The sequence below is a fragment of the Phialemonium atrogriseum genome (genome assembly GCF_030411735.1).
Source record: "Phialemonium atrogriseum strain 8032-3 unplaced genomic scaffold QBC33scaffold_2, whole genome shotgun sequence".
Lineage (NCBI taxonomy): Eukaryota > Fungi > Ascomycota > Sordariomycetes > Cephalothecales > Cephalothecaceae > Phialemonium > Phialemonium atrogriseum.
Genome location: NW_026848139.1, coordinates 2,150,613 through 2,170,200, shown reverse-complemented (window position 1 = coordinate 2,170,200; position 19,588 = coordinate 2,150,613). Strand labels below are relative to the sequence as shown.

The 19,588-nt window shown below is 57.7% G+C and overlaps 5 protein-coding genes across 5 annotated transcripts; 4 read left to right on the top strand and 1 right to left on the bottom strand.

Moving 5' to 3' along the window:
- The first annotated feature begins 1,005 nt into the window (after nucleotides 1-1,005).
- QBC33DRAFT_172974 (alcohol oxidase) lies at nucleotides 1,006-3,187 on the top strand. The gene is made up of 3 exons (XM_060422351.1): nucleotides 1,006-1,181; nucleotides 1,261-2,065; nucleotides 2,133-3,187. Exons 1-3 carry the CDS (start codon nucleotides 1,100-1,102, stop codon nucleotides 3,172-3,174), a joined length of 1,929 nt encoding a protein of 642 aa, XP_060288224.1. The 5' UTR covers nucleotides 1,006-1,099; the 3' UTR covers nucleotides 3,175-3,187.
- Nucleotides 3,188-4,715: 1,528 nt separating this feature from the next.
- On the top strand, nucleotides 4,716-7,305 carry QBC33DRAFT_172969 (uncharacterized protein). The gene has a single exon (XM_060422350.1). The coding sequence runs from the start codon at nucleotides 5,188-5,190 to the stop codon at nucleotides 7,048-7,050; it is 1,863 nt and encodes a 620-aa protein (XP_060288223.1). The 5' UTR covers nucleotides 4,716-5,187; the 3' UTR covers nucleotides 7,051-7,305.
- Nucleotides 7,306-8,564: 1,259 nt separating this feature from the next.
- On the top strand, nucleotides 8,565-9,992 carry QBC33DRAFT_511488 (glycoside hydrolase family 16 protein; the record flags this gene model as incomplete). The annotated part of the gene is made up of 2 exons (XM_060425844.1): nucleotides 8,565-9,618; nucleotides 9,754-9,992. 2 exons carry the CDS (start codon nucleotides 8,565-8,567, stop codon nucleotides 9,990-9,992), a joined length of 1,293 nt encoding a protein of 430 aa, XP_060288222.1.
- A 3,282-nt stretch (nucleotides 9,993-13,274) lies between these two features.
- QBC33DRAFT_555170 (late endosomal/lysosomal adaptor and MAPK and MTOR activator-domain-containing protein) lies at nucleotides 13,275-13,949 on the top strand (the record flags this gene model as incomplete). Its single annotated transcript, XM_060429605.1, has 3 exons — nucleotides 13,275-13,328; nucleotides 13,422-13,567; nucleotides 13,670-13,949. The coding sequence occupies 3 exons, from the start codon at nucleotides 13,275-13,277 to the stop codon at nucleotides 13,947-13,949; spliced, it is 480 nt and encodes a 159-aa protein (XP_060288221.1).
- Nucleotides 13,950-15,930: 1,981 nt separating this feature from the next.
- QBC33DRAFT_525425 (uncharacterized protein) lies at nucleotides 15,931-16,508 on the bottom strand. The gene has a single exon (XM_060426811.1). It carries the CDS (start codon nucleotides 16,489-16,491, stop codon nucleotides 16,063-16,065), a length of 429 nt encoding a protein of 142 aa, XP_060288220.1. The 5' UTR covers nucleotides 16,492-16,508; the 3' UTR covers nucleotides 15,931-16,062.
- Between the last annotated feature and the right edge of the window lie 3,080 nt (nucleotides 16,509-19,588).

The following is a 19,588-nucleotide window of genomic DNA, read 5'->3' as shown; positions in this document are numbered from 1 at the left end:
GGCTTGCTTTGCTGCCAGCCCTGTTCCCAATGCCCACTTTACAATATCTATATCCTGCCGTATTCACTGCCAAACAATAAGCTTGTTCTGACAAGAGGGATTCGATAAGATTCTTCTCTGTCGAACAAAGGCCTGTGGCATTCAAGGCACCCTTTACTTGAACAGCCTTGTATTCATAAAACACTGTGAACAAACACTTCAAAGCCACGACGATGGTCTTATGCTTGATCTAGTTAGAAACAGCATGGCAACTAATTCCCTTGCCTTTATACTCAAGGGTAAAAGGTGCACACATGGAATCTACCCTGCGAGTCTTTACCTAGATGCCACGGAGGAGCAAGTAATCAGGCACAAGTGGTGATGATAAGCACTAAGCAGTCGAATTACGTAGATGTATTCAAGGTTTGACCATTATCTCCCTTGGGATTGAAGAGGATTGAAATTACTGGATCTCACAGAAGCATGGTTTGATCTAATTCCAGATACCATGCATTATTTGAAGAAAGAAAAGGTCCAAAAAATAATAATAGAGGATTTGATCAAAAATACTTGTTAAAAAAAGAAAAGGAGGGGAGGACGGGGGGTTTCTCTGAACGTGTGGGCAGTTGTCTTGTACCCCTAGGCCTAACCAGCGATGACGATGGTTACTAGTCTTAGCGATGGCAGAAAAGACAGAAATATCAATGATACAACAACTCTACTCATATTCTGCAATTATCTGCCATTATTCGCAATATCAATGCCGCTGGCGACGGCAAAGGCGATGGTTTGGAGTTTCTGGACTTGGCAGACCGTAACTCCACCTCTAAATTTCTTTGGCACCTGGCATGCACTGGCCCATACTGAGAACAGCACGGCGGCGAAGAACCCCAGGAAATGATCAGCAGGGGGGGCGCTTCCGTGTTTGGTGACAGGGCTGGTAAGCCACTCAGCGCTAAACACCAAACCCCTGTTCTTTATTGTTATTGGGGTTGAGGTTACGACGATTAGTAAGACCTTCACGCGACGAAGGATCTCAGGCTGACCGGACTTCCCCCGGGTCTGTCATCTTCCAACCTCATTCCACAACCTTAATTCTCGCATCTCCAAGTAAGCCGCAATGTGGCCTTTCACCTCAGCGTACCCGGAGCGCCGGGCAGAAGAGGTTGATGGCAAGACCTTTGACTACATCGTCGTGGGAGGCAAGTTCTTGACCTGCAACCATCCCCCCCTTCCCGTCAAATCCAGTGTCGGGCTCTAAGACGTAGTTCCAAATCACAGGCGGCTGCGCGGGATGCGTGGTGGCGTCGCGCCTGAGCGAGGACCCGGACATGTCAGTCCTGGTGCTGGAGAAGGGTCGCGTCAACGACAACTTCCTCAGCCGGATCCCACTGCTGTCTCAGAACTACCGATTCCCCAATCTGGGGGCTGTGGCCCGTGTGACGGAGCCGATCCGCGAGGTCGGCGGCCGCAGGGCCCGCATTTGGACGGCCGAGGCCGTCGGGGGTGCCACGCGGGTCAACGCCATGCTGCTCACCCGCGGCGTGCCGGCCGGCTTCAACGAGTGGGCCGAGCGCTTCGGGCTGGCCGACTGGAGCTGGGAGAAGGTCGAGCCGTTCTTCCGGAAGAGCGAGAACGCGGTCGGTCACCCGGATGCCGAGCATCGCGGGCACGGCGGGCCGGTCGAAAACTGCCAGCCGCCGCCCGAGTTGGCCGTCTATCCGTACTACGAGAAGATGGCCGAGGCGGTCGGGCTGCCCGTCCACAGGGACTTGAACGACCCGGCTGCTCCGGCCCAAGGCTATTTCTACCTCGACATGGCCATTGACGGGCGGGGGAACAGGGTGTCCGCATACCGCGCGTGGCTCAACCGCAGGATCGCCAACGAGCGGCGGGAGCACCTCACCGTTTGCACGGGCGTCGTGGCGTCCAAGCTCGAGGTGGACGAGAAGGGGAAACAGGTCACCGGGGTCTACATCCGGCATGCCGGGCCGGGCCGCGACAAGAAGGACTTCTTTGTCAAGGCACGGAGGGAGGTGATCATCTGCAGCGGGAGTCTCTGCAGCCCGCAACTCTTAATGCTCAGGTACGAAGCCCTTCTTCCCCCCGTTCTCTTTACCCGTCATCGCCACACCCCACTGACACTGCAGAAGTGGCATCGGCCCAAGGGACCAAATAGAAGGCAACGGAATACCGCTGGTCCACGAGTTGCCCGCGGTAGGGAGGAACCTGGCCGACCATTGCTCGGTTCCCGTCATGATGGAGGTTCCCGTCAAGGACACCCTTCATCAAATCGAGTCTCTCCTGGGGATCCTGTGGCAGATGCTTCTGTACCTCCTGTTCGGCACCGGCCTCCTCGCCACGTCATCAACCACGACGACGGCCTTCATCCGGACCACAGCGCTCGACGACGAGACCATGACAGTGCGCGCAGCTGACAGCTCAGGCGCCAGCACCATGGACGCCCGAGACCCGCGCAACATCCCCGACGCCGAGATCATGGTGATGCCCATCAACTGCCTCGGCGTGGTGGTGCCGGGCATCTCACTCAGCACGCTGTACGCCACGCTGACGCAGCCCTTCTCCCGCGGCCGCGTCGAGCTGGCGTCCACCGACGCCGAGTCCCACCCGCGCATTGTCTACCCGATGCTCGCCGACGAGCGCGACGCCGTGGCCCTGCGCCGCGCCACCCGCTTCGCCATGCACCTCGCCGAGCGGTTCGCCGCCTCGGGATACCCGCACCGCGCGCCGCTGACGTTCGGGCCCGGCATGGACCTGGCCTACCTGGAGGCGCTGTACGAGAACGACACCCGAGATGCGGGCGACAGGGACGGTGTGCCCGGGCTGGGCGGCGCGCCCGGGCCGAAGGGCGTTGGGGACCAGGTGCGCAAGCGGCAGGGCGAGCTGCCAGAGCTGAACTGGCGGGCGGCGACGGACGGCGACATCGACGCGTACGCGCGGCGCGTGTGCGTGACGAGCCTGCACCCCAGCGGCACGTGCGGCATGTCGCTGGGCCCGCGGGACGGCGTCGTCGACCAGCGGCTGAGGGTCCACGGGTTGCGGGGCCTGCGCATCGCCGACGCGAGCGTCTTCCCCAAGATCCCCAGCGCGCACACCATGGCGCCGACCATGATGGTCGCGGAGCGGTGCGCCGAGTTCCTTAGGTCGGAGTGGGCGGAGCGGAAGGGGAAGTGAGGTGTGTGTGCTATTGGTGAGCGCAATCACGGCGTACATGCATGGTTGTAAAGCGGGATTTCTCTGTACCTGGTTGGCACTTGCCTAGGTAGGTATCTACCGACATCTTCAAAGCTGCTGTGCTGGCCAAATTGGGATAGAGGGCAATAGTGCGTTTCCATGAAGCTTGATGAACTGTCATTGCGACCTCGGTGGCCTGTCCACTCCCTAGTATTCCGTCCAAAATATGCTAGCCCCAGTCGGGTATTCATTTCCTCAACTTGAGCGAAAAGAGGGTAAGTAAGCACTACCAATAGCGGACCAATTGAGCCCCAAAGCCTTGGCAAGGCGCTCCGATCTATCCGCCATCGGCAGTCTACCTGGACAACAACGACACGCGTCAGGCAGGGCACAAAGACGCACGCAGTAGCAACGACCGAAGCCGATACCGCTCTACACAACGACGGCGATGACGGGCCCGAATACGACGAGGGTTACGGGTCAGATATTGGCTAGTCTGTCGGGCAGTTGAGGTCGACGCCGATATCGAGCAGCATGCACGCCTCGCCGCTGAAGGAGCCGGAGCTAAAAGGTGTACGGGAAAGAGAGGGGAGACGAAGAGGGAGAGTACGGACTACACGCAGAGGCTCGGGTTATCAGGTCATCGGACAAGGATCTGAGTCGCATTCGGCCCAGCCAGAGTGCCCGCTGACGTGCCCTTCCATGTCGACGACGCCGCCGCGTGTGCATCCACCTAACCGAACAGCTTCGATTCCATCCATACTTGCCACCAGGCCTCATCAACGCACAGGGGTGACGACGAACAACCGGGGCGACCCGCTGACACCGGCATCTTCCCTGTTTCAGTGTCGCCCTTGACCCGGCCGGTTGGATCGAACAACAGGAATTGGGAATCGAGCTCCGGTCCGATGACGGCACAGGCACCCCCACGGAAGACCCCTCGGGTGATCCCTCGGGCGGGAGATCATTACAAACGTGGGCAATATCCCGGGGGGGTTCCCAATACCACCCGAAGCGAAGCCCCATCGCTCGCTTCGGGGTTGTATCGGCAACAAAAAAAGGCTCCATGGTATATCCTTGGGTCTAGCCGTCTACCCGTTGGTATACTCAACCTGAGACGTGTCCCACCTGCTCCTGGAGGACGAAACCCCGAACAGCTGGGCCAGCTTCATCTGCAACTGGGCGGCGGACGCCTACCTCCCCAGCTCCCTGTACAAGCACTGCAGTACGGGGCCGGGTTCGTCGAGCACGGCCCACGGACCTACTACTCATGCAAGTCATGGTCAACGCGAGCCGATGCGCGGTTGAGGCTTAATCGATGCGACGATGCGACGATGCGCCGGGGTGCATCCCATCTGACGCGCAGTGATTTCGGTTGCAGGCACATTCCCTTCCGTAGATGACTCACGCTGCAATGCTCAATCCAGAAATGCAGTGCAATTTCCGGCATCACATCAAATCTTCTCACGCCCTTCGTCATCGCAAAGCCAGCCAATTATTGTAGAGTATTTGAAAGCAGATGTACTAGCAGGACCTCTAAATTCAGCTGCACGCCTGCTGCGAAGCTAATCCCGTTGCCGCAGGTAGGTAATATTCTAGCCAACTTTATTCCGGCCGAGGTCGGATCTCCACCATCAGAGCATGTCAGCTCAGAGCACAGGCCCCTGATTGGACCGCAACTATACTGGGTACATTTTCCCCCGCTTCGAGTCACATTTCAAGGCCCAAAAAAAGACTCGAAGCCAGACTATGCGAACAGATGAGGATCTAAGGAAACAAGCAAGCTCCTTGGCAGCAGTCTTCCTTGCTCAGATCCTCCCGTACTCCCGGCGCGGCAGCGATCAAAACCCCCATCAACCTCAGTCTCCATGGCTACTTGCCCGCCTTCCATCACGCCGCCAGCTTCAGACTCGGTGCCGCCGTCATTACCCCTCATAACCCGGATCCAAGGATCCAGAGCCAGGCTGAATCAGTGACTGACCCCCAATCCCCAATCCCCAATCCCCGACACCCATGACCTCCCCGACAGCCGACCCCGGCCCGGCCAGGGCCCCGTCGAGCCTGCAAGACCTCCCCAACGAGCTCCTCCAGACCATCGCCTCGTTGCTTATTCCCGACCCACCCGCGACTACCCGCTTCTCGCTGCGACCAGTCCTCAGCTGGGAGTTCCGGGACGCCGACGCCCAGTGGGCCGCGTGGAAGAGCCGGCACCGGGACCTGCAGGCGCTGGCCTGCACCAGCCAGCGCATGACCGCCATCGCCGCCGCGCACCAGTACCACACCATCGTCGTACACAGCGGTGTCGGTCTGGTGCGCCTGTTCCGCCATCTCGTCGACCGCCCCGACGCGAGGAGCTGCATCCGCTCGCTCTCGTGCCTCGTCAACCTGCTTGACTCGGGCGTCGTCAGCGACGCCCGCCGCGAATTGGCCCTGTTGATCGGAGATGGCTTCCGGGTCCCGCCGGAACTGCTGTCGAGGCCCGCGACGGCGGCGGAGGGGGCGCCGGCCCGCCCGGCCCCGGTCCCGAGCCCCGACAACAGCATCGCGCTCGCGCTGTTCAACTTCGTCGTCGGCTACGCAGACAGGCTAGACGATCTCCTGATGGCCCATCCCGACCAGAGCCGGGCAGTAGTGCACCCGGCCTTGATCGACCTCCTGTTCGACATCCCCGGCCTCTCGACTGCAAAGGTCGCAGCCCACCCTCGTGAGCCCCTCCTCTTCCCTGCCAAGGCGTCAATGCAGCGCCTGGCCTCTCTACGACTGTATTGCAACCGGGAGGGATCGGGGCGGGACGACACGTTCTCGCAGGTCTTCGCCCGGTACGTCGTCTCCATCCTGCCGGAGCTGCCGGGCCTGAGCACGCTCGAGTTCTGCTGCGACTCGGCGACCGCGTGGTCGCGCCTGCTGCGCGCGCCGGCCTACCCGGCCCTGCCCAACATCCGGCACGTGCGACTATACGGGAGCCGGATCCGCGAGCCCGAGCTCGTGGCGCTGTGCGGGGCCTGCACCGGCCTGGAGACGCTGGTCGTGCACTTCGAGGACAAGTGCGACGACGAGTTCGACCGCCCCAGGCTGCCCGGCGGGCGGACGCTCAACGACGCCCTGCTCGGCCTGGCCGATAGTCTGCGGCATCTCGAACTGGTGACCGTGTCCGACGGCCACTACCTGACCCGCGGGAGGGAGCGGCCCCGCAAACCCGAGAACCACCGCCTCACCTGCTTCCCCGCGCTGCACAACCTCCGCAACCTCTCCGTCGACTACCGCGGCCTCTTCGGCACGCTGGGCGCCCTCGAATACGAGGACGGGGAGGCGTTGCCCGGGCTGCTGCCTGCATCGCTGCGCAACTTCACCCTGGTCTGCGAGTGGGGCGCCGACAAGGACTTCAAGCAGAGTTACCTTGCCGACCTAGAAGTCATGCTCGACGGCGTGAAGCTGCTGTGCTGCTCCGGAAGACAGAAATTATCCAGCATCACGCTAATGATGCACTCGTGGCCCGAGACGAGCAAGTACAGGAGCAAGTACCGGAGGAACATGGTACAAGTCAAGGCGACGTGCGACGGGGCCGGAGTCCGGTTCAGGGCCCCCGAGCTCCCGCCGGCATACCGGGACGAGGACGAGGCCGGCGAGCTGGACGGCGACGGGGACGGGGACGAGGAGGACGAGGACGGGGACAACGAGGGCGAGTATGAGGAGGAAGAGGAAGACTCGGAATACTACTTCTCCGGCGACGACGAGGCCGACCCCGAGAGGGACGCCAACCGGCCGGCCTCGTTTGAGGAGTTCCTACAGCTCCTGGGGGACGACCACGGCCACGACGTCGACGAGCTATACCATGCCTACTACTACGAGGACCGGTGGGATGAGTATCTGTTCTGAGGTCCTGATGGCCCATGACGCTCGTGACCGCCGAGAGGCGCAGGAAAGGAAAAACGGATCGCCATCTGGACCACGCCAATGCACCACTGCCTACTCCCGCACGTACATTAGCCCTGCCGGCACATGCTGGGTGCCTGGCGAAGTGTCTGACTGGCTCGCTTAGACCCGACCGAAGGCGATCGAAGCCCTCCCAGACCTCAAGTATGCAGCTTTCCCAGACATGGGGGTAGGGGAGGTCAGATGGTCAATATGGCTTCATTTACTACGAAGAATCGAGCGAGGTCTGGCCGCGGGTCTGTTGGTCTGGCCGCAAGTCTGTCGGTCTTATATTCCAACCATGGGATAGAATATGGACGGGGTCTGGCGACAACTGCCGGGCACTATGGTTCAAAATTTCCGGAGGACATTATTGTCGATCCAACAGGCGTCGTTGGCCGTGGCGAAGCAACTTACCCCCACTTCCTCACCATGCCGCCACAGAGAAGTGCCATTACCCCTTTCGATGGAAGTTAGAGAGATATTTGTTCTCGAAGTGTTGATCGACAATCGATACCCACATCCCGCGCCATTCCACCACAGCTAGACCCGCCAGCATCCCGCTGCCTCAGTGCATCCCTCTCTCTGGAGATCCGGGTGATCTGTTTCCTAGCCCCGAGTTCTGACCTTTCGGTAGATGGAGCTGGACAAGGGGTGGGTTGGTGCTGCTTAGCAAGGAAACAGGTGGTATAATGCTGGATATTAATATAGCCCTGTGACAAAAAGCTGTCCGATCTGGACGGGAGAGAGACGCGCTGCCGGACTTGATTGGTCCGGTTAGTGTTTCTGATCGCCATTGAGCCGCTGAGGAATCTCCACAACCCATTTCCACCCATTTCCACGACTTCCCCCCCCTCCTTCGCTCGTTTCAAACTCCACGCACTCCGCCAATCCAGGTCGGGTCCTGTCGCGATGCATGCATGGATAAATATCTTAGATGCCAAAATGAATGAATTTCGCCCGCCCCGAGCGCCCCAACAAACCAGAAGCCACCATCTAGACAAGCGAGCGGCGTGCCGTTAACTGCCGAGACTCTATTTTCCGTCTCGGCTCTCCACCCTCGCGACTTCTCAATTTTCCTTCTCCACTCTCCAAGGTGCTGATGACGACAGCCCTTTTAATACCTACGGTATACCGTCATATTGCCCGGCCCAGAGTCTTCTACCCTGGACTATGGAAGAGAGCAAATTATGAGCGTGCGTTACGCCGGCACTCCGCACCTGGTCTCGTCCCAATGCCCCTGCTCTGTGCCTTCATTTACTTGCCATGGCACCCAGAGACGTGGTCCCCCTTCGCCCCCCCAAGCGAATATGTAGTTCTGCCGCGCCGTGGTTGACTGCTCTCGGTGACTGCTCCTCCATGATCAAGCCACGCCAACACAAGCGAGCTGCGCCGTGTTTCCCATCCCACAAGTTCGAGTTCGAGGTATCGTGACAACCAGCTATTACAGCCAGCTAGCCAGCTAGCCAGCCACAGCCATGACGGCCAAGCGAGCGATGTGGCCGCTCTCTCTGCTCCTCGCCGCCGGGGTCTTCGTGTCGCCCTCCCTCGCGGCCTACCCGCTGACGACGGACTCCAACTGCCACTGCTACATGACTAACGCGACGTCGTCCAACTACTTTGCACACCACAAGTTCCACGATTTCCGCCAGCTCACGCCGTACGTCAAGGTACCAAACCAGCTCGACGACCCCGAGGCGACAGCGAATGCGCTGCCGGCGAGCAACTACTTCATGACGCGGGCCTGGACGGACAACTGGGCGATCCAGAGATGGAACAACAGCGTGGCGCTCATGGCCAACAAGTCGGACCCGCTCGCGTCCGACGCCACGGTGCTGATGGTCAACTCGTACAACAACGTCTACATCGAGCGCAACGCCGACACCCCGGCGGCGTCGCAGACGTACCTGACGATGCGGACGACGCGCCTGCGGGACTTCCAGTCGGCCGCCGAGGTCGAGTCCGTCTCGCAGGGCTACCAGTTCCTATCGGTGCGCATGCTGGCGCGCACGCGCGGCGAGCAAGGGGCCATCACGGCCATGTTCACGTACCGGGCGGGGCCGAACAACAGCCTCGCCCTGGTGCAGGAGGCCGACCTGGAGATCCGCACCAGCGACCCGCCGCTGTTCGTGCAGTACACGAACCAGCCGTCGTGGAACGCGACGGGGGACATCCCCCAGGCCACCCGCAACGCCAGCCTGCCCGGGGGTCACCGCTGGAGCGACTGGGCGTACTACCGGCTCGACTGGACGCCGGGCTCCAGCACGTGGTACGTCAACGGCAAGTTGGCCACGGCCATCACCTTCCAGGCGCCGCGAGACCCGGCCCAGATCATGTTCAACACGTGGAGCGACGGCGGCAGCTGGAGCGGGAACATGACGCACAACTCGCATGCCTACATGCAGATCCAGTGGATCGAGGTCGTCTACAACAGCACCGACCCCTTCCTCGTCAAGACGGGCTCGTGCATCAACGTCTGCAGCATCGACGAGACCACCAGGATCGGCACCCCGGTCCTGATGACCAATAGAGGTACGTACAGTAGCCCAAATCTCCCCTCCCATGCACACATGTACACACATACACGTACACGACACCTACTTCTACTTTGCCTCCCCCCCCCCCCCCGGCGGTTTATTTCTCAGTTGCCATTAACACCAACCACAGGCCAAGTCGGCGGAGGCACCCAAGGTGGTCAAGGCGGCCAGGGTGGTCAAGGCGGCCAGGGTGGCCAGGGCGGCCAGGGCGGCCAAGGAGGCCAAGGCGGCCAAGGCGGCCAGGCCCCCGGAGCGTGCCAGTCGAAGCACTACGACCAATGCGCGGGCAAGAACTGGAACGGGTGCAGGTCGTGCGCGGCGGGGACGACGTGCCAGTTCCAGAACGACTACTACTCGCAGTGTCTGTAAGAAAAACAAAGGGAAACGGAGGCAAATTGGGGGCAAAGGGAGTAAAAAGGGAAGCGAGCGAAGGGGCGTCTTTGGGTTTTTACGACGGAGTTGGAAAAATATTGTATTGTACATACCCCCACACCCCAAGGACGGACGGATCGGCCGAGGCGCTATATTTTTCGCTCGCTCGACGGATGTTCGGTTTGGGTTCTTTTTTATGTGGTCCGGCTTTTGATTAACCTTCTCCAACCTCTCCCCCTTTTTCGATTGGAAGGGTTCGACATTGCCTGTTCTTCTTTTGGACCGTTCGATTATCAGTTACGCCGTGTGTGAGAGATCGAGATGAGACTCATAATAGGCTACCGAATCGAAAAAAGAAAAATCGAAGACTTTGGTAATGTGTCTTGACCCTGATTACTTGGTTTTGGAGCTTGTGGTGATATCGTGCAAGCAACGCCACCTGGAACCGAAGAGAGTGCCCTCTCAGGTTGGGAGATGGGGGATTATCATGACGGGCTGTGGTATGACGATAATATGAGACCTTAGCATAATAATAATATTATCTATCTGTGAGAGGGTCGCTGTTCCAGCTTAAAGCAAGTGCAGGTCAATAATCAGGGGTGGAATCCTCTGATTGTCGGGAGAGGTCGGCTCCGGTCGACGAGCGGTTCGAGACCAATTTTTTGCGCCCACATGGACCAAAGATGGCCAAGAACTTGCCGGTGAAGGTGTTCAGTTGGGGGTTGTGTAAGCTTGAATGTGGTGTGATCCCTTGATTGCGGCCCGGAGGCCGAGCTATAGGTGTAGCGGCTAACTTCGACGGATATCGAACGTAGGAATGTTGCTAGCTAGCCTCAGTGTCATATAGCTCATCAAACGTCTGTTAATTTTCACGTCTATGTCGGAAGACATACCGTTCGCTCTCAGAATATCTTATAAGTTGCATGTTCGCGGACCCCTAGCTACTCAATATCTGCAGCCTTTCTCCTGAGTTGGTGAATGACTTGAGAGATCATCTCAGTCTCAGTTTCATACTACAAACTGTTCAGGGCCATGCTCACTTCCCTCACTTCCCCCGCCCAAACCATGCTGATTTCAACCCTAACCCTATTGGTAGACAGGGGCAATGGACAATAGCAAATCAGTTACTCCGTACTGCTTGCCGAGTTTCAGTCTAGCCTTGCAGTGGCAGCTCACGAGTCACAAGTTTAAGGAAGATCGTAAAGCGGAAGAGAATAGGCCGTCCGTTTTGGCCGGAAATACAACAAGCACGAGGAAGCGTAAGCGATATCTTTTGCTCAGTCAATATGAAGAAATCCTTCACATACCCGACATTTGTAACTAACGAAGCCCGAATAAAGGGAGAAAGTATTTGCTGCAACCCTGCAGTCAAATCGGTGAGCCGACGTGTCAATACAGTGGCGATCCATATGGCGATTGGTTAGTTGTCTAATGCCCGAGACACCTGTCTTACCCAGCCAACAAGTATAATGACCTGTCGTCTCTCCACCCGGAACGCCGTCAAGGCCCTCAACCTTGACGAACGCCTGCACCATATGGGCAGCCAGTGCAAAGCGGGGTCTTGACAAGTGCGAAGCGCAGCTCTTTGGAGCGGACTGGAAACACACAGCAATCCCTGCTGGGGGCTGTTACAGGAGCTCGCCGGGGGGGAAGGGGGGGAGGTTACATTGGATCGGGCGTCGCGGGGCAGGTGAAACGGAGCACACAGTTGTTGGTTGCCATACCTGGGCGCCACCGCTTAGGATTTTCAGGTGTCTCCTTCGTTCTTCTTTTCATCTTCGCATTTACTGTTCTCTTCCACTCTCTGTTTCGGGATATTTTAACTTGTTTTACTCTTCCTTTAGACACCTTATAACCAGCTCTCAACACTTCGCTCCATCGTAGCTCAAAGGGCCAAAAAACTGCATGAGCAATAAAACGTAGTCCTCGAGTTGAGTCTCATCTTGGAGGCGTCACACACCCAATTAATCGGATGGTTGCCAGCCACTTGGAAGTGTGGACAACACCTGACTTCTCAAACGTCCTGTCAATCCAGTGATGCGATAGGGAAAATGATCCGGGATTCGCTTATCAGGGACTCTCTCTGTGAGAAACATGGCCCTGCTCACACTTTATGGCATTCTGAACATATCGATTGCGACAACCATGGAATTTCGGGTGAAACGGCATGATCTGATACCTTTGAGATAGCCCACATATGCCGTGTGACGGTATCCACCAGGTTTTTGTTCACGTTGGCGACGGTGAACCATCTCTCGCGTAACCCATGGCGTCGGAAAACTCCGCGCTGGGCTCAACCCAAAAGCGAGAGAACCGAAGCAGACTTCCAATGCCGTAAACCATGTCAGTGCATCAACTCATCCGTTTCTCAAGAGCAGATTGGCACACTCCTCGTGAACTCGTCCCACCAGTGTGGTTGCCTCACTTCCATGAAAGTGCGCAAATTTTTCAAGCGAATCAACGACGGAGGGGCTAGCTATACTAAGACGTAGAATTTCCGCTCAATGATGGACATCACAAGATACTAGAAAGCGAAGGCGAGATACCAAAGACGCATTGCGATATGCCTAGTCGAGCCAGTAGGAATAATCCTACTTGAAGATATGCCATTTAGGCCTTCATAACCTGCGATTAGGGAGGTTAGATGTATCAGGCAGCTTAGCCTAGCATCCGTAAAACATCGAAGGGGAATTCACCAGTTACTCGCCCACCTTGTTGTATCTGAGCAGTCTTTCACAGACGTCAGTCGGGCAAGAAGGCGACGAATTCCGCTCTGTGGCACAATACAACCATATGTATGCATGTTTGTACACTACATCCAAGTATGATTGCCGTTTTTTTGATGCCCTGCCATTGCCGAGTGATGCCCAACGGAAACGGTAGCATAAGCTCAGGAGACGTTCCCCAGGCGACGAATGGCAACCCAGAAAAGGGGCAGGGGTAAATAAAGTGACGGCAGGGGGGTGGAAGGACATCGGTTTGTGATCCCGTGATTTAACGTGGCTAGTGTCCCAACCCCACCGAGACCCACTCAATTGTTCCGCAATAGAACAAGCCACGGAACTAGCAATTTTTAGCCGCGGCGATGACTTGACCAAGAAGTTCGCGATCTATCAGCCTTTCCCTTTCTTTTCCAGCTCAGCATACGGGCTGCACTCCAGACGGATACTCTACTCCGTTGCAGCCGCACGCTCCTTATGATTCAACATACGTAGGTACCCGCACCGGGTCCTTCAGAACGGACTCTACCCAAGGTTGGGAACAACTACTACTAACGGCATGGGAAACTGCTCCTCCTGTCTCGGCAACCGCCGCCGTGACGTCTACGAGGAGGTGAGTCCGTCCATCGCCCTTTCCATCTTGCCATGTTTCCGAGCTCCGGGATCAAGGACACTGAGCTAATCAACCCGCGCGGGGCCAATGCAGGATGACGAGTCGCGGCTTCTATTCGACGACCCCAACGGGGTACACTATGGCAGCTTCGGCGAGCAGCAGATGAACGGGCACGAGGACCCACAGGAGGTCCAAAGAGAGATTGAGGCTCTGCAGCGCGTGGTGGCTCGCACCTCCGAGTACATATTCCCCCTCCCCCTCCGCCCTACCCTGCCCTACCTCCCTACCCCTCTCGTTCGGTCCCCACGACCTGGTAACGCCGATGGCTAACGGTCCTGCAGCAACATGGTCGACGTCTACGAGATCGCGCCGCATGACAAGTCCATGCATGCCGCGGCTGCTGCGCCTTATGCGTACGCCGGCCAGGAGGCTCGCATGGCCCGATACCAGAACCTACTCTCGAAGCTGTCCCACGACGAACTAGCCACCGCCGCGAGAGTTGATTGGGAGGCTGCCGACGATGACAACATCGAGATGCAGGGGAATACATTGCCGGTCAAGGCCGAGGCCACTGAACCGCTTGTTGGGGATTTCGCCGACGCTGCAGCCGCGATGCGGTGAGAGCGCCAGCGAGATAGGCTGGCTAGATTTTTGGGAAGGGATCTTCATCGCGACCGGGGGAGGGGTGAACATCATTCCCCTTGTCGCAGAACCGAACTATGGTGTTTTGCGGGTGTCGTGTCGTTTTTGATCCATCCTTTGGACCGATAGTGTGACACTGCAGCGGCCATGGGCCACGGTGTCATGCCTCCGGCATGGGTGCGGCCAGGGGGCCGACGTGGCGGGGCGATATAAGGTTGGAGCGAAGCCGTTGATACCCAAGGAGGTGGGGAGCAGCCTCTTTTTATTTCTTTACTTTTTCCTTCCCGCTTTTTGTGTGGCAGTGGGTTCTTTTTTTTTTTGGGTCCTTTTTTTTTTATACCTTTTACTTCCGGCAGCATGTGTCTGGTAATACCGAGAATGTGGAGGGATGTGCCAGTACTTGCACTCAATCAATCAAGAGCTTCCTTTTGTTGAACTCTTGTCTCTCCCCAATTAGGCCCCTAACCGAAGGCCCGCCGGCCTCTCGATCCAAGACGCCAGCCATGTCGAGAATCCTCCGAGCGGGCGTTGAAGAAAGTTTGGACGCCCATTAAGCAACGGCCACGTGCACACGGCATGCTGGCGTTGCTTCATAGTGGGGACTCTAGTATAAAGGTCGCAGTTCTAGCTTGTTTTCTCGTCTGTTTCTCCAGGGTCGGGTTCAGTTTTAGTCCATTTTTCTCCGGCTTCGGTGGCATCGGGAAGGATCTTGGAGGCTCATATCTTGGGTGGGCCCTGAGGCTGCATCTGCTAGACACGGGCTTATGCGGGAGTCTGTGCGTCAATACCCCTTTCATTGGATGGCATGCCTTCGAGCCAGGAGACCGCCAGACCAGGTCAAGAGAGAATGGGGGGGGGCGGTAATCGGGGATCCTTTGGCAGTGTACACCAAGCACATGGCCCAGATCAGCAATTACCAAGCACATTGGCCACGGCTGCCGAACCGATCAGCGAGCCTGGCCTTGTCTTAGGCCGCTCTCCAGCACTCTTTCTAGTGAAGTGGACCGTCCCCAGGAGCTAAAAGCTGGGCCTCCAGCCAACTCATCATCCCTTGACACATTCCCTTCGGCCATTCTGTCGCCCCATCATTCGTTTCCTCTGGCGGCCTCTGCTGAAGCTCGGGTTCTCTTCATTCCGCGACGCCGCTCTCTCTCTCTCTCTCTCGTGGGACTTAGCGGTGATCCCTGAGAGGCCCAGTCTCGACCGCCTGCCGGAACCAGCGATTTTATTTGCTTCTGCTGGGCGTTCTTGTGAAACTGGCTCGCATGCCCTGTCGTCCTCCCCATTCGTCAGCTGAGCCGTCTCTCCCCTACGGCCTACGGTCTACATGCTAGATAAGCACTGTCGCTGCCACTGTTCAGAACCAGTTTTCTGCGTCGTGCTTCCGAGAGCGTGGGGTGGAAGCCCAGTCACGTCGCAGAACCGGCCCCGTCTTGCAGCCCTGTGTCCTGTCGCATCTCTCGGCTCCTTCTGTCAGTGGCTCCATCGGGGTGAGGAGACACTGGATACACACTGGATCACTTCCAAGGAAAACGGCGCCAGTTCTCGCAGGTATCGCCATGGAGCCTGAAACTCTTCTGTCTTGCTTTTTTTTTTTGGATCGTCTCGTCTCTTCAAAGAAAGCCAGTCGTTACTGATAAAAAGGTTTTCCTTTGGTCCATCGCTGGAGCTGCCCTTGGCCCTTTTTCTCCCGACACCCGATATCCCTTACCCAAACCCAATTTCTCCCGAAAACGCAGGGAGATTGTCCTGCAGGATTGTCCCCAGTGGATTAACCGAACAGAAACGACAAAAAAAGAAACAGAAAGTCGATGACCCGCCCTTTTCGATCCTCCGTCACCACCGTTTCTCGCTTCCCCCGCTTAGTGGGCATTACCTTTCTCTGCGCCCCCAGGGCCTGACACACACACACACACACACACACACACAGAGAGACACACACAGAAACACACACCGGGGGCGGGGGCGCTGCTCTAGCATCCCATGTTCTTCAGACCTCTAGATACTAAAAGAAACACCACTGTCAGTACTCGTCCCCGGCATTTTTGTTTGCTACTCGGCAGCACGTCCAACATACCTGTTCGCACCCCGCCTAACTGATAGTCCGCTGCCTATCCTGATGTTGACTCCATATTTCCGAGATCTGGGCCGTGATTTCCTGGATGTCGCCCTCCGTCTTCTCAATGGTCGCCCTGCGATTCCCCTCCCGCTGCCAGCGCTGGATGTCCTGCGCCATCTTGTTGACTCGCCTATTCTTCTTCTGGATCTGCTCGCAGAGCCTGCAGTTCCCCTGCTGGTACGTCGTGTCGTAGACAAGCTTCAGGCCACAGGTCTCTCCCGTACGGTATTCCTTGTTGCACTGCTGGCGGAAGTTCCCCCACTTCCAGTAGCCGCAGGACCAACGGGTTTGCTCGAAGTAGCACATGGTGAGAGGAGAGAGCTTGTGGGGTGGGGTGTTCGTCTGTTGATCTGTTCGTCTGTTCGTCTGAGGGAAGCTGGCGAGTCCTAGCCCAGTTAGCATTCGGAGGCAGAGGCGAGGGAGAGAGGGGGGGGGGGGATGGTGGGGAAGGGGTGGCAAAGGACCTGCGAGAGGGTTCTTTTGAAGGTATCCTCGATGTCTTTCCTCACTTACCGGGAGAGGATGGAGATGTTCCTTGGACCCTGACGTCGGTAGTATCTTGTCCACGGGGTGGCCCTGGCTGTGGACTGATGTCTGGTTTCTTGCAGGTAGCACACGCTCTCGACCGTTCAGTGGCCAGATGATCGCCGTCAATGAAGAGACAAAGAATGGGGACCGAACCCGTCCGACAGCATCGAGGAAGGTCGGAAATACTTATACTTTTGACTGATGTTCGTCCTCTCGAGGGTAGGTAGCAACTCTTGGCAGGTTGGGGGCAAGATCTCAATCCATACAACATCCATACGCTCGCACCCTCGCCCACCCCTGCCCCGTCCGTCTCGTTAATCACGATCACACGTCGACAAGTACCTGTCCCCTTCTTGGGCCGGCGGTGCCACCCTTGGCCTGCCGACAAATTAGCCCATTTCTTCCCGCCCAACGCAGAGACCGGATGCAGTTTGATGGAGCCACGTTGATCATGGCTCAAATTACCACCGGCTTCAAAACGTCCCCACCACGCCATGAGTACAGTACCTCGACTTTGGAAAGCTTGCAGTTGCGACCCAAGAGCACCATTGGCAAGGTTCCCCTTCCCTTCCCTTCCCTTCTTCTTCTACTTCCACACCCCTGTACATAATCCCCTAGCTCCAGCTTCTCCAACCCCGTTGCTCGAGGGGGAGCAAGCTCTTTCTCTTTTCCTTTGTCCACCCCCTCCACCCCCTCCACCCACACCCAATCCCCCTGCTCCCGCATCCGCCCCGGCCCCGGCCGCCGGCCCTTCCCCCAACCGTATCCAGAACCGCTCTTCACCACCCTTCTCCTGCCTTGCCAGGTTGTGTGTTATGGAAATAAACAAACTTGGCCGGACAGCGCAAGACCCGGGGACCCTGTCTCCCGCATCTCGCACCTAATTGACCTAGGAGGGGGATCATCCCGCCCAAGGTGAACCCTGCGGCCATCTTGGCCTGTTTGCGGTCCGGCCCACACGGCAACAAAATGTTCGGCTAGTGTGGGCCGCCTCGTCCACGACCACCTCACGCGTAGCAACAAGGTTTTATTCCCTTTTTTTACTCGCCTTCCACACTACCCTCTTTTTTCCTGTTTTTACATTTTGTATTTATCTCAATTTTGTTTTGTCATCTACAATCCCTCAGCAAGCAGATATTACTCAGGCATGCAACCCTGATCCTTGCACCCGCTTCCTAACCCCCCCTTTTTCTCGGTCACCTCCCTACACCTCCCTACATGCCCACCTCGACCTTTCCCGTTGGCGATGACCTCACCCCATCGTAGACATGGCCGTATTCTTGCATAGCCAGCTACGGCAGAAGTAGAAGCCCACCACCAACAACCCCCCTTCGCCCCAATTGACACTGCAGCAAGCGTCCACCGCGCTCCTGCAGACCGTCGCCGTCGTTTCTATTCTCTGCATATCCCCCAAACGCGTTTCGAGAGACGTGACATCGGCGGCCTTTTTACGCCACACGGGACAGGGGCAAAGTAGATACATACATAGCTGCTTGGCATCCCCCCCTGCTACGCTTCTCTCCCCCCTCCCTCCCCTAAGACCCGTTGACAGCGACTGACCGGGGGCGGCGGAGACATTCCACCGGCGGCAGCCCATGGGGGTCACCAAAAAACAAAAGGAAGACACCAACCCATGGGGTCCCCCGCATGGCAGCGTGCATTAGGTTTCCTCCACCCAAGGTGAGCAAGGAGTCCCCGTCATTTATGAGATCTCGCCCAGGTCCCACTTAGCCGCATGGCGGACAGACTTGTAGCTGTCGCCTTTCTCTGGCGACCGGGGGGGGGAGGGGGGGGGGGGGGAAGGCCTGGCCAGGCCATATACATAAAAATAAATAAATAAAACAACTGCGTTGGTGGGAGAGCTGTGTAGAAAACGATGAGATGATGGGGGGCCCGGGATTAACCAGTCCGGCCCCCCCTCCCCCTTCCCCCCTACTCGCTCGATAAAAACACCGCAGGTTCGCGCATGCCATCGCTCTCACATGAATCACGGTGCGTTTAACGGTCGCCCAATGGGGCTGGCGAGAGAGCGTTCGAGAGCGAGCGCTTGGCTGGCTGGCCTGGCTGGCACCGCAGTAGATAGATCTCGGACGGCAGCCGAGCCCATCCCTGCCCAGCCCAGCCCAGCCCACTCGGTCCCTGTTTGGACGGGAACAGAAAAGGGGGTTGGGGGGGGAGGGGGTTCTTTTTTGCGAAAGAGGGGGGGGGGGGTGCGGGAGTTGCTCCCCCTGGGGAAAGCAACGTGGCGAGCGTTGAGTAGTTGTTGCCCTGGTCCACTTTGCTACTTGTGTATTCGCCCCCTTTTTTTTGAGGGGGACGAAGTGCTCTCGTCTGACGGGACGGACGTAGCTTGATCCAGTCAGCGTGAGATGTAGTCTAATGTGATATAACCGTGCTTCCTATCCGGGAACATGCTCGTCTCCCCGGCCGATCCTCTCTCCCTCCAGCCCGGTTCTGCAAGTGACAAAATTATAGCTCCATGATTTACCTGCACTGCGCCTGTAAGAGGCATTGGGCGGAAGTGTCTGCATTGGGGTTTCTATAACCGAGGAGAGGAAAGCAAGCGTCGACCGAGAGCCAGGTATTCTGCCCCTTATTCCTCGTGGCACTTTGCCCTACCTCGTTTCTGCACGAGCATGAGTTGGGAAACTAGGTAGACGAGTTTGCCGAGCAAACCACCACCCCCCCCGGTCTTCAGGCACCTTCATCCTCATCGACGACGCAAGCTGGCGCAAATCAGGCGCAGCGGCAAGTGTGGAGATGGGGCCAGCGGCCTGCATGGCCGCGGGATGCCCGTGAGCACAGCGCGCGCGCGCGTTCAGGCTGATAACCCCCTTCCATCACAGTTGACGGGGGAGAGCGGCAAGTTTGTTTGGGTGGCCAGTGGGGCGACTAGCTCGATTATATTTTTGCCAGTAGGTGATATCATTTCTAGACGTGGCCGTTGGGGGTGGGGAGGAGGCGGAAAGAG

Coding starts and splice junctions, on each gene's coding strand:
- QBC33DRAFT_172974 (XM_060422351.1), top strand. CDS start 1,100: ATGTGGCCTTTCACCTCAGCGTACCCGGAGCGCCGGGCAGAAGAGGTT. Junction 1,182..1,260: donor TGACTACATCGTCGTGGGAG/GCAAGTTCTTGA, acceptor TCCAAATCACAG/GCGGCTGCGCGGGATGCGTG. Junction 2,066..2,132: donor CCGCAACTCTTAATGCTCAG/GTACGAAGCCCT, acceptor ACACTGCAGAAG/TGGCATCGGCCCAAGGGACC.
- QBC33DRAFT_172969 (XM_060422350.1), top strand. CDS start 5,188: ATGACCTCCCCGACAGCCGACCCCGGCCCGGCCAGGGCCCCGTCGAGC.
- QBC33DRAFT_525425 (XM_060426811.1), bottom strand. CDS start 16,491: ATGCTAACTGGGCTAGGACTCGCCAGCTTCCCTCAGACGAACAGACGA.